At 42.5% G+C, this 15457-nt stretch overlaps 1 protein-coding gene across 2 annotated transcripts in view; it reads left to right on the top strand.

Moving 5' to 3' along the window:
• EPS8L2 (EPS8 signaling adaptor L2) overlaps window positions 1–15457 on the top strand; it is an 85350-nt gene that overhangs the window by 23730 nt on the left and 46163 nt on the right. For both annotated transcript variants that reach the window (XM_083607870.1, XM_083607871.1), the window contains exons 2-3: window positions 2965–3028; window positions 3631–3686. In XM_083607870.1, coding sequence (XP_083463996.1) covers window positions 2985–3028; window positions 3631–3686 — 100 coding nt within the window. In that variant the 5' untranslated portion in view covers window positions 2965–2984. The remainder of the gene's footprint in view (window positions 1–2964; window positions 3029–3630; window positions 3687–15457) is intronic.

Here is a 15457-nt window from a genome sequence, read left to right on the forward strand (position 1 = left end):
GCAAGAAAGGAGGCTGTACCTCTTTACTGGAGCCAGTATCTCTTCCTTTGTGTAATATATCTGTGGTATTGCTTTGTTTTGTAACCTGGTTACCTTTAGAAAACATGCATCTGCTCAAGTTAGAAATCTTATTTGATCTTTCTAGCTTTAAAAATGTATTTTCCTAGTGTTCCCCCCCCCCCAGTCTATTTTCTCCAATCTGAATTCATTAACAAGCTTCTAAGAATAGCATGGCATTGTCTCACAGGTGTCAGGTAGTTTAACATCTGGTTCTAGCACAAATTATAGAGTGGGCCTCTGTGTTCTTTTTTGGTCTATTTAGGCTGGAGAAGCTTGAAGGTGGGTATGACAGTCACTCAAATCCTTTTCACCCTGCTGCATACATTAATTTCTTTTGTACCACTGTCATCTCTGGTCAAACAGATTTTGCAGCAATATGAAATGGGAATAAACCCATAGGCAGAGAAGATGGCAGGAGGCCTATGGGCAGCGCTGCGTTTATCATATTGGGAGAAATTCGTGTGATTTCAACTTGCCAGACAGAATAATCGCCACTTTCCCAATCCCAATATTGCAGGACATGTGCAGGGAGAGGAGGGAGGAAGACCCCTTACACAAGTAGAATTCATTGCACAGAATTGCACTTATGGGACTCATTAGGTGAATCCTGCCTACTATGTTTATGACACCTCAGAAATAACCATTGTTTCGCCTGTAATCTAGCCTCCTACTCATTCATTGTTGGTTTCTCTGAAGTCAATTCAAGTCTTGGGACTGATGTGAGGTGTATCAGAATGAACGTATTGCCTTTAAATAAATTTGTTACTATGTATTTATAGATGGCATTGTTAGTTTAAACGTCTGCCACTAAAAATATTTGCTTAAAATGTAACTTTAAAAATAGTAGCCTGTAATTTGGTGTTGCTAAGCTCCTTTGTGTGTTTTTTCTTCAAAGACACCATTCAGGTTTAGTTTCGCTATCACCATTTATACTAATATTAATATTTTTGAGAAAGTCCACTTTAATTCCATAGAGGCCAGTTTCAAAATTATTGTAAACAAAGTAATATCACCTCCAGACTGTCACTATTTTGTAGTACAGTGGATGCTTGGGTTGCGAACGTGATCCGTGCGGGAGGCACGTTCGCAATGTGCAGTGCTGCGTCTGCACACACATGAGTCGTAATTCAGAGCTTCTGCGCATGCGCAAAGTGTAATTTAGTGCTTCTGCGCATGTGCAAGCACCGAAACCCGGAAGTAACCTGTTCCGGCACTTCCGTGTTCGGTGCGGTGCACAACCTGAAAACATGCAACCTGAAGCATCTGTAACCCGAGGTATGACTGTAGTAGTAGTAGTAGTAGTAGTAGTAGTAGTAGTAGTAATAATAATAATAATAATAATTATTATTATTATTATTATTATTATTATTTATTATTTATACCCTGCCCATCTGGCTGGGTTTCCCCAGCCACTCTGGGCAGCTTCCAACAAAGATTAAAAATACATTAAAATGTCACACATTAAAAACTCCCCTAAACGGGAGGGATTCAAACACATACCAGGAAATATATGTGTGGACTAAGCACCAGCGCAACAAATCCAATTTCAAAAAGAAACTTTAAATTTTTGTGGTTAGGAAGGTGATGTAGAAATGCATTCAGAAGTGTGGAAGGAAGGAATGATTAACAGGAAGATGTATAAACACCCAGCAAACAAACCAGTGTGAATGGAAAATAAATAGGCCATAACAATGAGTTCAAAGATCACATGCTTTTGAATAATAAAATATCATTTTACAAAACAACTGGAACAGCTGTACTAGAAAGAGGAAGAAGATGTGTACCAATATCCTGCCATTCCCATGCATGATTGATTTTGGACACTGTTGTAGCAAGCAAAAGGCCTTTGAAAACTTGACTTCCATTGTGCCCAGCTTGTTTACATTGAGGGAAAGCTTCATCAAAATTGCACCATTAACTGGGCAGCCATAGCTAATATGCATACACTGTCTATAATTAAAATCCGTGTGCCATTTCCATCAACAATTTGTGGTGTGCCAAACTGTGCTGCCTGCACTCCGTAAAATTACAATTATGGAATTCTTGCCCTCAGAGATGAAATACCTGGGCTAGTCATGTCATTGGATCACTGAGATATATGGCCGTAAAGCAGGAACAAAGGAAGCTGCTTTATACTGAGTGAGATCATTGCTCCATCTAGCTCAATACTGCCTTCACTGACTGGCAGCAGCTCTCCAGGATTCCAGACAGAGGTCTGTCCTAGCCCTACAACAAGAGGCTGGGGGTTGAACCTGAGACCTTTTGCATGTAAAGTGTCTGCTCTGTCACTGAGCTGCAGTCCACTGAGCTGCAGTTCCAATAATGATAAATGAAAAACAATACATTTGAACATGAACTCTTTTTCTTAGCCACCTTATTTACCTCTAACAAAGTTGCTGTCACTTTTAAAGAATATTTCTATAACTGAGGCTGCAATACAGTGTGGGAGAGGGAGACGTTCCAGAAGCAGAAATTAGTAGAGTGTGGCTTCCGTTTGGAAGGACAGATAACTGGAAACTCATGACACTTTCTAAAATTTGATTTCTGTACACATATACAAGTAGACAATATATTCAGTGCTATTTTTCCTAGAAAAAGAGGTACCGGAACTCACCATTAACTTCTCCATTGTTCTCTTAGAATGGCAACGGAGCCCACCTGAGAGGTGCCGGAGCTGAGCTCCAGGGAGCTCCGTCTGGGGAAAAAGCCCTGAATATATTACTCCCCTATAGCAAATCTGCTGCTCCTCATCAGATTCTCAAGACAGAACGCACTGATAAAGATACATTTTCCCTTCAGCGCTCCTCTCTCTCTTTCTCTCTCTCTTTCATCAAGCAAATAAGTAAATGAAATGTAAATGCTGTAGTTCCTCAGTCTCAACTAAACCATGCCTATCTGTTACAGGTGAATGCCCTGAAAGCAGTATGAGCCACAAGGGATCAACAAGCAGCCATCCAGGCTCTGCAAAGTAAGAAACCTAAAGATTAAGCAACCTTCACTCCCCACCCAAATTTTAGTAAAAGAGAGAGAAAATGAGATGTGACAGGGCCTTATAGGCCTGTGCCCCTCCCCCCACCCTCATTTGCTTTCTGTTTTACAATATACAAGGCTCCCATTTTCCAAGAAAAGTGCTCTAAGGCTATATGCAGATGATAACTTTTCAGAGGGTGGGTGGTGGTACTGTGGAGCTGTCATTTCCTATGACACGCATGTTCATTTATGCATCCGATGAAGTGGACTTACAACAGGAGTATTATTGTAACATAGGCTCTCCTTTACGCCTTACCCTGAGTACTGAACCTACAAGATGAAAGTGTTTCAATATCCAGAGTTAGGAGAGATCCCACATTCAGATAAGCATTGGAACTCTCAGATTAGTGAATTAGTGAACATGGGGAGGGAGAATCAGTTAAGTATATAAGGTCTGTTCCTGTTCTTATGTAGAAATGGGTTGGGGAATTGGACTGAACATTGTTCAGGACTCTGTTAGTCCATTTACTACACTTGCTCTTAAGCTGCTCTCATCGTAAACCCTGGCTTGTTCTTAACAACTGCTTTCTCCTTTTGCAGTGGTAGCATGGGGAAAGCAGATGGAGCTGCCAAAATGAGTGCAAAGGATTTATATGGTAAGTTCTTATAATTCAGACTCTTACATTAATAAAATTTGCGACAGTATAGCATGCCAGATCCAGCTTTGTGTGTTGGAAAGTGAGAATTAACTTTATGATGTGGGGAAGTAATATTCTTTGTTGGTTTTTTACAGTGAGTCACGAAACTGCCATTGCGCGGAGTGTTTCTGTTTGCTCTGACAGGTGTTGGAGCAACACTGGAGGGTTATAGGGGTCAGAGGTTTGTGATTGCAGCAGGTTTCCGAGGCCCTCTGTTCTAAAAGTAACCCTGTACATTCCTGAACCAGCTACTTCTGGAACTCACTGGTATTTGGGAAGTGACATGGCATAAATAACAGTCAGGATATGATCAGTGATTGTGGCTGTGCTTTACCCCCAACTATTGCAAGCAATGCGTTTCTGAACACTAGTTGCTGGAAACTGCAGAAGGAGAGATTGCTCTTGCTTCCCACAGGCTCCTTGTGGTCCACTGTAAGAAGGATGGGCTGCTGGCCTGATTCTGCAGGCTCTTCTTTTGTTCAAGCCAGTGTTTTCCTCCATTCTTCCATTCCATGACATTTGTGGATTTGCCAGGCAGGACCATAACACTTTCCTGTATACCTTCACTGAGAGCATTTTTTAAAATAAAAATCATTTGTTTTACATTAATATTGCCACCATTTCGCCTGTGGTATGGCTGGAGTGTTGAGGGTTGCCACCACAGTATTAGCTGAGCGTCAGACTCTCTGGAAGTGTACTTATTATGGAGTTAAAATGAACTCTTTAAACTGTATGAGTTCCCAGACCAGCTTAAGACAGAAATGTTTGCTGTTATTAGCAGTTTAATGGATTATGGTCCTTAATTAGATATTGTGTAACTTCAAAACAACTCACATCCTTTCAAATGTGTAAAAGAGAATTGGCTTGCAAGCAATAGTGTTCTAGATGGCAGGAGGTCCCTTAGACAAACAAGTTCTTCGTTGTCAGAAATGATTTTATAGGCTGGCCTGATGTTAATGGTTGGCATAGTCAGGCCCTTTCTGGGATACCGCCTCTTGCTGTTACTACCTGCCTTAGGTGAAATTCTTCCTAGACACTGACTTGGCTGCCCATTTTATAGGCGGCCTTACTTGTCATGAGCAAGCCTTTCCAATTCCTCCTCCCTCACAAGACTCCCTATTCTTGCTGTAGCAGCATGTCATGGTTGCCAGGGCAACCAAGCCAAACTTTCCTGCCTACTTCATCTTGTTGCCTCCTTGCTCCTGCATCTCTGTTGATATCAGCCCTGTCATTGGGTAGGCAGACAGCCTTTCCCCCTGTTTACCTGGATGGCCAGGTAAGCTCAAGCAGTGTTCTCCCACACGTTTTTTCTATCCTATGATGATAGAGAGGTTCAAGAGAGTGAGAATGGGAGCCATAATTGCCAACTTGCTTGCTTTCTGTTGGTGGGACACTCCTAATATTTTTTCAAAGAGATTGCTATTCATAGCCCTAAGGCATCATTGTTTATAGTTTATTCTTTTCTGGAGGTGGGGAGGATGCTAGCATTTTACAGTAGCTAGTAGTGATTCATCTGAAGTAGGGACAGAAAGACAAATAGGCAGTCAAGTCACATGAGTAGCACATTGGTTTCATCCCCCTGTGTCTTCTGTGATTCCTGATATCTATTTTGTATGAGCCACTCAGCTAGCTACCATAGATTGAACAACTTGCTTTCTGATGCTGCCGGATTAACCGAAGTCTGCTAAGGACCGTCTTTCTTTGCTTAGTAGAAAGCAGGACAAACAGGGTATTAAGAAAAATGTATCTTGTCTAACCAGATCATCAGAAGAAAAAATCTATTGTCTAAAGGTCAGGTTCTGCAAGTATGAGGAATTTTAGCTGAATTTTAGTTGCGCAGTCAGCTGTTGTGTATGCAGTTGGTTATTATGACCTTGGAATTTATGAGCTCCAATGTTTTGTTAGCTAGCTAGCTAGTTGGAGACATATTATTATATATATATATATAAAATTAAAATGCTCAAATGAAAGTTAAACAGAACAGAATCAAATAATTCCTTAAAACTAGTAAATAGGTTTGTTGTCATACAGTATGCCCTTTTGATAAGCCGTCAGAGGAACTTAGGAAGCTGCCATTTACTGAGCCAGACCATTTGTCTTTCTAGCTCATTATTGTCCAGGGCTCTCCATGGTTTCAAACAAGGGACATTCCCACTCCCGCTCTGATATTCTGGGGTTTGAAACTGGAATCTTCTGTGTGAAGCAGGTGTTCTACCACTGAGCTATGGTCCTCCCTCCTCTCCCTGGTTCTGTTTTCATTTACTTGGTATTATTATTAACTTTATTGAATTAAAATACAAATAGATTATGCGTGACAAGATTTATTCATTCTAGGCTGTGGGAGGAGGGCACAAGGATTATAGGAGCTCTGAAGGTTAAGGCAGCAATGCTTCCTAAAGGCACCTGAGATCTGGAGATGTATGGGCCCTCTTGTTACTCTTCTCTCAGGATTCTCACATCACCCAAGGTGATCAAGCAATGCATTCGACAAAGCATTGTGAGCCTGGTCAAGCTTTGGTCACTTGGCCATACAGGCCATTCTGGTGTACACCAAAAGCGTTGGGAGCAACACACTAACTTGTATGCACATGTTATTATTATCCATATTGATTCATCACCATATACCCAAAATGGTTTTATGGTGACTTACAACAGGAGTATAGAACAAACAATAAACACACAATTAAAATTAAAGAACACTGAGTTTAATAAAATCCCCTCAACTTCAAGATCTTCATAAAATACCTCATTAGGAAATGCCAGCCCTGCAAAATTGTGTGTAATGTTTTGAACATGTGACAGGTATTTATGAGAAGTGTGACTATTAGTTTAAAAAAATTGCAATTGAATGTTAACATGAGTACATATATCAGACAGTGGTTCTAAACTTTACTCTGCAGAACTCTAGAGTTCCATGGGAGCTTAGCAAAGATTCTGTGTGAAGTAATAGACAAGATGCCTGGTAAATCCCCCTTCTTTCCCTTGCAATTATTACCAACAGCAGAATAGTCCCGCTTGTAGGGCCGGCCCACCCATGAGGCAAGGTGAGGCGCCCACCTCAGGCTGCAGGATCCACCAGGACAGCAGATCCCAATGTAGATTTTTCTTTTCACCTTGCTCCTGATGTAGATTTTCCCTCACCCCTTCTTCCCTGGTGGAGAGAGGGATGCTATTTTGGCATCTGCCTCAGGTGCCAAAATGTCTTGGGCCAGCCCTGCCCACTTGCATCATGTGGGGCTGCAGCAGTGGTTTTATGGGGTTATAGCCTGCAGAGCCTTCAAATTATTTGCAGGAAATACTTGCCACTGCACAGAAACCTTAATTTGCCCACAGTTTTACCCCTAGATATTTTGTCACTACCAAGTGACCTCTGTCTGAGTAGTCGTTGCATTAAAGGCCTCCTTTGCTGCAGGACTCAGTGCTTAGTTTGCTAGATGAAGTGTTGAACAAAGTGCTTATTAATAATTCAAAAGGAGGAGGAGGAGGTTGATACAGAAAATAAATACAGGAGGCACTTGCTGCTTGTATTGTTCTGTGGCTATTCATAGAGTGGCACTAGTGATGATGATGAAACAGGCAGGGAGCAGAGCACTGAAAACGGACTATGCCTCCTCTCCCATGCACCATTCCTAGATGGCTTGCTCAGGTCTTATACTCGACACCAAAAAGGCATCCCTTACTGGACTGTTCCCCACCCCCACCCCATGATAGCTTCTAGGTATCTAAATGACAGCCTTCAGTGTTCACCTGAAAGTTAATGGGTAGTATTCAAGTAATTCATCTTGTCAATGAATCACAAAGATTTCTGCTTGTGCAACAGGACTTCTCCCCCTGTGGATGCGAGAAGAGGGAAATATTGTGCAAACAGAAATCCTTGTGTTTATTTATCTTATTTATTTTTTAAAAAAATGTTTTTAAACTGCTGTATCATAAAAAATACATCACAGTGGTTTGCAACAATATAAAAGCATAAAAACAGACAATAAAATAGTAAATACTAAAAACAAATTTAAAGTAATAATAATAAAACAAGCAACAATAGACCATTGTGGAGGGTGAACTCTTAACTGCTGGCATAGGCTTGGTGGAATAGGAAAGTTTTCAGCTGGTGTTTAAAAGTTGGCATGGAAGGTGCCCGCTGAACCTCTATTAGCAGAGTGTTCCACAGGACTGGGGTGGTAACACAAAAGGCTCAGTTTCTTGTTATTTTCAAATGAGCCCCATCAGCTTGGAGAATGATTGACCAGAGATGCTTCTGCAGATGATCTCAGTGTCTTGAGCTGGGCTGTAAGGGTTCAGGTGATCCCTGAGATATCCTGGATCCAAGTTGTTCAGGGCTTTGCAAATCAATACAAGAATATTGACAGAATGTTCACATACTGCTACTTGGGATAAGACTCTTATATCTTTGCTTTACACCTCATTTTTGAAAACACACCTGATATTTTCTTGTCTAAATCTTGCATAAGTAGAGCCCTGTTGGATCAGGCCAAAGACCCATCTAGTCCAGCAGCATGTTCTCATGGTGGCCAATCAAATGCCTATGGGAAGCCTGAAAGCAGAGACTGATGCGTGAAAATAGCAGGCAGCTATTGGTGTGCTAAGTAACAGCAAGTTGCCATGACCAGATGGTATCCACACCAAGGATTCTGAAGGGACACAAAACAAATTATTGGACTATGTTATCTGGACCGAAAGGTAGCTAATGTAATGCCAAAGTTACAAAAAATAGACCCTTAGGCAATTCCAGAAATGACAATATATTTATTAGCCTATAATTCGCTATACAAAACTGTGCTTCCATTTGCTGATGTGCCCTGGAAGGATGTTGGACTTTCATGCTGAACATTAAGGATGCTTTTCTGTTGCATCTTTCTCAGTTGATTTAATAACTTCTCTCTGCACTGTGGATAAACATACCCAATTATCTGAGGTCTTGAGCAAGTAGATGTTAAAATACTAGCTAAATATATGGAAATACATTTTTTGCATTCCTAAAAGTCACTTATTTGTGTTTATGCTTGCGTAAAAAGAAGGTGTGATGTTGGAAAGTTTATTCAGTGCCTGCCTAATGAGTTAAATGAAGGGGTGCTAGTATTCCATTTCATCACATGGGTGTTGTGAGTCCATATCCACTAGCAGCTGTGAAATATTCAGGCTGTTATGGTGATAATAGGGTTGATACAGAAGTCCTTAAAAAGGGGGGGGCACATGGAGCACTTTAACACTCTGGCAGTGCAATCAAGAAGCTGTTGCTATATATTTATTCTGTCTTCTAGCCACAAGAATAGATTACATGGCCTGTCCTACACTCTTTGTTTGGGGGCTATAGATGTGACGTCTGATGTAGCATAGTGGCTTAGAGGTATAAGCCAGAAAGTCCTTGGCATGAATCACATCTCTGCCATGGATTTGCAAGGGGCCTCAACAATGTGTCTATTTATTTAGCTTCAAGCCTACTATGCTGCACAATGGAGTTAACAAAACCTTACAGGGTTGTTGTAAAGATGACTGTGTGCATTGAACACTCCAAAGTACGTGTGTTGTTTCTTATATTTTGGGGACATGGCAGCCCTGTAGAATGAGGAAATATAATATTGTGTCTTCAGTCCCTGCTCTGATAGTAGTAACAAGAGCTGGTGAATGACCCTTCCTCCTACTTGCATGAATGAATGAATTGCCCTTCCTCTGCCACATGTGTCCCTTGGGGTCACGAAGGGTACTGGATGCTCACTGCCTTTGGCAACTAAAACACGGGCATCTCATGTGCTTAGCTCCATACTCTAGAAGAGTCGCCAGAAGCACTTGCTGAAAGATCCCTCCGCTTACAGGTACAGCAAGTAGCTCTCAGGTTACTACCTCATTCAATTCACAGCTGCCAGCTGAATAAATGTTAATGTGAACCATGAATAAATAAAGTCACTTCTCTGCTTACTGGCTTCTATTCTGAACCAAGATGAAAGGACATTGGAGGGAAATCCATTATTTTCCTGGCAAGCTCAAGAGAATGTCTGGGGAGGAAGTACTTTGGAATAATTAGTGGTTTACACAACTGGCGTGTTGCTGCATTTTCTGTCACATTAGCAATCTCCTCTGCCCCCTGCTGCAATCTCCCCACCCCCACGCTGTCAGCTAATGGTAAACACTTTGCAAAAATAATAAGGAACCTACAGGTGGCTCTAGCTTCTTAATCATTCTGGCTGGTTTGCATATAACATTGAACCAGGGCTGGCCCTAGCTATTTTGGCACTTGAGGCAAACTACAAAATACCCACCACCATCCCCAACAGGGAAAAAAGCATGTGTGAAAATCTACATCAGGAACAAGAGAGGAATAAAGATCTGCACTGGTAACAAGGGTGGCAGGAGATCAGCAGTGCCTCCTATTCACCAATGAGATCTGGCTTCCAATGAGCATGCCACAGCTATCACTGCCACTGCAGCAGTGGTGGCGGCAGCAGCAGCAGCAGCAGGTGGCAGTGCATTCCTTGGAGGCCAGATCTGCTGCCCCTGCGGATCTTGCCACCCAAGGTGTTTGCCTCACATTGCATCATAGGTGGGCTGGCCCTGCACTGAACCATGGTTTAGCACTTCATTATCTAGCCTGAGCAAAGTTTTCAACTCACACACTTCCCCCACCCCCGCTGCTGCTCGTCATCTTCTCTAGCATGTTCAAGAGGAGGATTTCTGCCAGCTTTAGTTTCACTTTGAAAGAATCTTAGCTTAGTGTTACAGAACTTGGTTTAAAACAAACTCTGGCTAGTTTAATAAGTCAGCTTCACAATCTATGGCTTGAAGTTGATTTGTTATTAACCTTACCACAGGTTGTTTTGAACCAGGATTCCTGGTTCAAATGCAACACTAAGCTGAGATTCTTTAAAAATGATATTAAACTTGGTAGATGTTCTCCTCCTGGCTGTGCCAGAGGAGGAGAGTGGTGGGTGGAGTGCATCTCACGTTTCACTCAGGCTTATTTAGTAGCAGACAGTGTGGTGTGTCTGCGCAATTCACCTGACCTCCCTCCAGCTGAGTTGGGGTGCAGAGTGGGAGGGAGTAGGTGATAGTGAGGTTGGCATGGTACAAATATGCCAGCAAGCTTGGCTCCATGGGCACATTTGCACTGCACTGACCTCGTCACCACCACTTGTCCCTTCACTCTCTCCATCCTGGAATGCAGCAGTGACTCCACCAGAAGGAGGTCATGAGCAGTGCAACCCGACCCTGCCATCAGCTACTGGGCTTGTTGATGTCCGTCCGTATAGTGCTAAACTATGGCTTAGTGTTACGTGCAAATGTGGTTCAGTTCCACAAACCTGTTTGCTATAAATCCATCCCATTTTCTCTCAGGTGCTCAGGCTGGGAATGTAGCAATTCTACATAGTCAAGTGGATTCTCAATCTTTATAAGATCCATACTGTATTATAAACCCAAGCAGGAAATACCCAGAAGGTTGAACAGAGAGCCTGGGGATGATACAAAGGAAGCCTGTACTGCTATTAACATTTCTGTAGTATCAACTGGTGCTGTATTGAATGGAAAAGTTGGGTGATGAGAACCACATTACAGATGGGAAGGAGAGAGGGCAGAGATTGACAATGTAAGGTGTCAGGGAAGTGGGAAGCAAAGAAAGTGTGGAGAAGATTTCAATGTGTGTGGTTCTTGGTATACTGTATGTGTCTATCTCTTGATGTAAATATGCTGGTGCCCTGATGGATGCATCAAATTTGTGACAGTGTTTCAAGATTTGGTACCCAAAGTCCAGCATGCCTTGATTACTGCAAAAAAAAATAAACTGGATATTTTAACCTCTCTCAGACAAAACTTAAGACATGAACTCTGCCTCAAAATGGCAGTCATCTTCCACTTCCCTTTAGCATACTTTAACTACCTTTGGATGGCAGAAGGAGATATTTGCAGCCATCAGAAAGTAACCTACAAGCCCCCTTGCCCCTCCTAACTTTGCAACCTATTTTCTACTTTATCTGTTCAAAATACATTTTTGTCTCTCTGTTCATTCAAATGAGGGTTTAGTAATAAGTGTTATGACACCTGGTTGACCCCTTCTATAATGTGTTGTTGTTTTTAATGTATATTTTTCTAATGGCCACAAAGGGACAAGTATGTGTCTCAGTTACTGTGGTTTGAAGGTTAGAGAAATGAGATGCTATAAGGGTTGCTCATATCTGAATGTGTCCAATCTGAAGTGGATGCCAGCCTTGAAGAGTGTTAAAGCACTTTACCTGCAATAGCCAAGCTAGATGATGGAACACTCACCTGAAAAGCGGCTGCCTGCAAGGCAAGATCACTTGACACAAGAAACTACATGTAACCCAAGAAAGGTTTTAGTGCTTAGTGTAACAGAACACGGTAGGCCAGCATGAGGGGCACAGTCATTCCCACATGACTGCCCGGGGTCAGAATGGATGCTTTCTGAATGCTTCACACCTTCTGGTGCTTTTCAGTCATGAGCTCATATGTGAGATCGAATAATGAAAAGGACTATTTAGTGACTCCTCAGGCACGTGATAGAGACATCCATCTATCACTTACACACACAGAGTGACCTATGCAGTCCAGACCTCTGTGCTGCAGTAGATACCAGATACACTGTCATGAGCTGCTTGCAGAGTGACAGCTTCAGTACCTTAGCACCTGATTCCTAATACTGTTTATTGATTTCTGTGGGATTGTTTGCCAGGTTAATATGTTTAGGATTGTAGATTCTGGCACTGGTCCTAAGCATCCTGATTTGGAATTCATTCCCACTGTGAACTGTGGAGTTTGCTTCTGAGTAAACATGGGTGGGAAGGGGAGTTGCAAGGCTTCTGACAATGCCAGGCTCCCCTCTTCACACCATATGCTGGTGGCGGTGGCAGGGTGTGTGTGTGTTGTTATGTGAATATTGTAGCTCTGCAACTCCTGGTAAGTAAGAATGATAACTGACCACTGAGTGCAATGTACTGTTGGCCAAAGATTAAATTGCAGCCCATGTGACCACAGACAGATACCAAAGATTCTATGCTTTGGTAGCCATGGAGACAAATATATTATTTCAGCATCAAGAAACAATTATTCAGATAACAAATACTTTGGGGATTAGGTGTCTTCAGTAAGTAACTGATTCCCTGTGACTTGCTGAATATTATACTGTTGCTGGTGTACGGCTGGTCAGGGTCACAGTATTCGCTGCAGTTTGGTATTGGTTATATCTTTTTAAGCTGTAAGTACTAGCCACTGGTATCTGTGTGTGTTGATGGGGGTGGTTGCTGATTCTTCTTTCTTATGCTGTCTTCCCAGTGAGAATTTTCCCCTGGTGCTTTTTGGCATGGGAGGGGAGCTGATGACTGTGTGAAGAAAGGCACTCATTGGCTCCTCCATTTTTCTAAGCCAGCTTGTCACATATATCCTGCCAGTCTTGTCAAGCAAAAAAGGGTACTTGAGAGACACTGCAGAACCTGAGCACCCGGCTCTAGCTTTGCAATGGCAAGTAAGGGTCATTCCCACAAAAGAAGGGAGGGAGACTTTAAAAAGCTGACTTCTCTGCAGTGTGTTCCCTCCCATCACCAGGGATCCAGGTGTTCCCACTCACCATCAGGGACCCACATTAGATTTTTCTTTGAAGCAGAACTTGTAAGTAAATTGGAATCATTATTTTGTCGTGGCTAGTCTAGGATTAGTCCAATTTGAGAACCATCGTGCCCTGGTTTATTTTGTATTCTGTTTTGACCTTCTGTCTGAAGTGTGTGTCACTGCCAACCTCAGGGTTTTAGACTCCCCATGCGCCTAGATGCTTGGAATTCATGCTACCACTAAAAGTTTAGGATCAGAATTGTAAGACACTAGCAGTCTCTTCTGAGATCTGGGAGGGACTCAGGGAGTGGGGCCTGCCTTTACAACTCTTGAGTAACCAACAAGGGAAGTGTCTGAGAAATGCAGGGTGCATTTCCTGAGTTTTAAGAAGCCTAGTGAGGGGTCTGCAGGGAAAAACGAGCAAACTGCTTTGATCTTGGACTAAGATAAGTCAGCTGGAAGCTAGCCCTGATTTCCCCAGCAATTTGTGTGGGTTGTATAGAGGAGTGCTGGGTGCACGGACTGAGAATTTTTTATTTTTTTAAAAAAAAGTCATCACTTTGATGCATCCAGGTTCCCTCCCATCTGGGCTGCAGGAAGAAAGTGAGAGGGTGGTGGCAGAAACTACCAGAGAGTAAGACCCACTGCGGCAGCACTGCAGGGCTGTTGTTTTACAGTTGGACAGTGAAGCAGGTGCAAGGGGCTTCTCTCGAGTGTTCCTCCTTTCTCACAATGTGAACTCAAGTCATCTGAAGCTAATGCCATAATTAATTTGTTTGTCTTTGAGATGCTACACAACTCCGTGTGTGTGTGTGTGTGTGTGTGTGTGTGTGCACGCACGTGCTTATTCCTACAATCTCCCTGAGAACGCTATTAGCAGAGTAGATCTAGGTTAATGGATTGGTGCCATTGGAATGCCTAGGGACATTAATTCCAGATCCCCCCACTCCCCTGCCTTGAATAACTCCTTTGTTTGTCTCAACATCTCAGCCGCTACCACTTCAGTTTCTCCTTTCAAACCCTTCCCCCCGCTCCGCCATTGATCACAGTTTCAGATTATTCTCTGGTACAGTTCTCCATTAACTAGCAACATTTCTTAATGTTTCCATTCCTACTATCTCCTTTGAGAAAAGAAGCAGAAACCGTCCATCCGTCCCTTACATGCAGTGGTTGAAAATATGATTGAAAATAAATACAAGGAGGCACAGTGTTGATCTAAACACATAAAAATCAATAGAGATCACTTTGTTGCTTTGTTATGATGCTTGGTGTGCCACTTAGCTGTGAAGTGGTGACCACTATCTGAAACCCTGGTGAGCTGCTACCTGTCGCTGTACACGGTACTGAGCTAATAGACCAGTGGTCTTAGGTGAAGGACCACAACTCCACTGTGACAGACCACAGGTAGGACAATTTTAGAAAGAAAAGGCTTCTTCCAGATCATTCGCATTCTTGCTTTTATACTCTCTCTACCACTGACTTCCACTGTTGCAAATTGGTGGATATCACCAACACATTTCCCCCTCTTCAAAACCCTGTTTCCCCATTTTATAGTATCTGTGGTATGAACACTATGCTGTTAGCATATTTAGTGATTTTTCTGTGGAAGTTGTAAATCATTCACGAATGAGAAACTGCAACCCAGGATGATAAGCACCTTGGTGCTAAAGACTGTAGCTATAAGAGCACATAATGCACCAACATAACTTCCAACAGCATCCTGTTCTTGGCAAGGTTACTCTGCTACCTGCCAGTTGCAACCCTTAAAATTGCCACCAATGTAGCTGTCTCTGATGAAGCTGAAATGCCTTCAGGATAGGGTTGTTCAAAGACATGTCCACACCAAACTCTGCCAAGTCACAAATTCTGGGCTAGATAGCAACTTTGAGCAATACTACTCTGCTCTACTTTGTGTACTACCAGTGCACTCCACCTGAATGTAGGTTGTGACTCTGCAGTAGCTTTATATTTGCATTATGTATGATAGAAAAGCAAAACATGCTTTTGGTGTCAACCAAATTTGCAACACTTGGCATTTAATCTAGAGGACATGTGAAAAAGGCTGAAACTGCGCTGTGAATCAGGAAGTCCCTGTTTTAGCTAGCTGGCAAGTAAGTCTCTCTCTCTGCCTTAATTTCCCCATGCACAGTGTGTGTGTG

This window comes from Podarcis filfolensis (genome assembly GCF_964270895.1).
Source record: "Podarcis filfolensis genome assembly, chromosome: 1".
NCBI classification, from domain to species: Eukaryota; Metazoa; Chordata; class Lepidosauria; order Squamata; family Lacertidae; genus Podarcis; species Podarcis filfolensis.